The sequence below is a fragment of the Arachis ipaensis genome, chromosome B09, assembly GCF_000816755.2.
Source record: "Arachis ipaensis cultivar K30076 chromosome B09, Araip1.1, whole genome shotgun sequence".
Taxonomy (NCBI): Eukaryota; Viridiplantae; Streptophyta; class Magnoliopsida; order Fabales; family Fabaceae; genus Arachis; species Arachis ipaensis.
The window spans coordinates 121,494,037-121,495,399 of NC_029793.2; the positions used below are offsets into that span (position 1 = coordinate 121,494,037).

General features: G+C 35.1%; 1 protein-coding gene across 1 annotated transcript in view; it reads right to left on the bottom strand.

Annotated features, from left to right (window-relative positions):
• LOC107618546 overlaps nt 501–1,363 on the bottom strand; it is a 3,500-nt gene continuing 2,637 nt past the window's right edge. Inside the window, exons 3-4 of the mRNA XM_016320635.2 lie at nt 1,229–1,363; nt 501–1,052 (exon numbers count right to left, since the gene is read on the bottom strand). The exon at nt 1,229–1,363 is cut by the window's right edge and continues 1 nt beyond it. Of these exons, the coding sequence (XP_016176121.1) occupies nt 894–1,052; nt 1,229–1,363 (294 nt within the window). The 3' untranslated portion in view covers nt 501–893. The remainder of the gene's footprint in view (nt 1,053–1,228) is intronic.

Sequence of the window (1,363 nt, forward strand, 5' to 3'; positions counted from 1 at the left end):
ACTATGATAATCGAGATACTAGTGCAATAACGGAAAAAAAAACTAGGAATGATGTTCAAACTTTTGCTATACTAGACACTGCAGCAAGAGCTTATATCATAAGTTCATAACTAATGTGCTCCACATGCTTAATCAAAAGGACTTTATTGTCTATTTCTGACAGTGTGTCCCAATAAAAGTTGACAAATGGTGTCTGCATATCTTTCAACTTTGGCAACCACACAAGTACCTTAAAGTGCTACATTCATCATTTGAGTATTTGACCACTACAGCCAAAGAATCTCATCATGATGTACCACATAATCAAATATAATCTCAAACATTTTTACTGCAAACATTGTAATAATTTTAGGGTTCATGCATCTTCCAACCAAATTCATTCGTTCTTTTCGATAACTATTCAAACAGCAAAGATAAAAAAGTAGTTACTTTTACAGATATAGCAATACACAAGACATTCATAAATTGGAAGCAACAAAATCTAAATTGCTATCATGAAAGAGTTATATACTCAAGATTATGTGCTAATTTCAATTTCTTCTCATTAGCAACTATAACAAACCCAATCTCAATGTTACAGTTTACCAAATTTGGTTCAACAAAACAAACCCTATATGACACATTCTACCCCCTTCAACAAAAAAAGAACGAGGAAAATGATGGTTTACAAAAGTTCTTGCCTATGAAATGTGAAACAAAAAGCACAGCCAGATCTCCTAAATAAGATAACATCTTACAGTATGAAAAATAAAAATTAGCAAACCTAAACATAGAAATGATCCATTAATGTATAAAAACATAAAATATTTTTTTTCATCAATTGCCTTTTATGATACAGTAAGATAACTATGACTGCTATATAACCTCAAACTACGCCTTTACCGTCATACCTCCTACGCTCTTTTCGGCCGAAGAGTAGGACTCTGTGCATGAATTATTGCCACAACAATGGAGAAAGCTTGTAGTGCAGACAGAGGTGGTTGAAAATGAATAAAGTATAAACCGTCGTGAACATTTATCATCCTCAAGGTTGGGCAGAAATCGCCGGAACCCTGAAATATGCAAGGCATGTCATCATCTCATCGCATACTTAGACAAATGGTTATTAATTGTTTAGCAAGCACGAAAAGTCAATTCGAGATCACGAATACAGGCATGTCCAGAATATAACTAACAATGTTTAATTCAAGAGAATAGAGAAAAAGTAATAGCCTATTGGATGATATACCTGAGTAACTAAATCAGCTGACTTGCATTCTCCTTGTGTATCTACTTGACTCGGAACCTCGGATGCACTTGATCTTCGCTGAAGTACAGTCAGAGGACATCCCTCATCCCAACCACCACAGTCACAGCGGCCGCC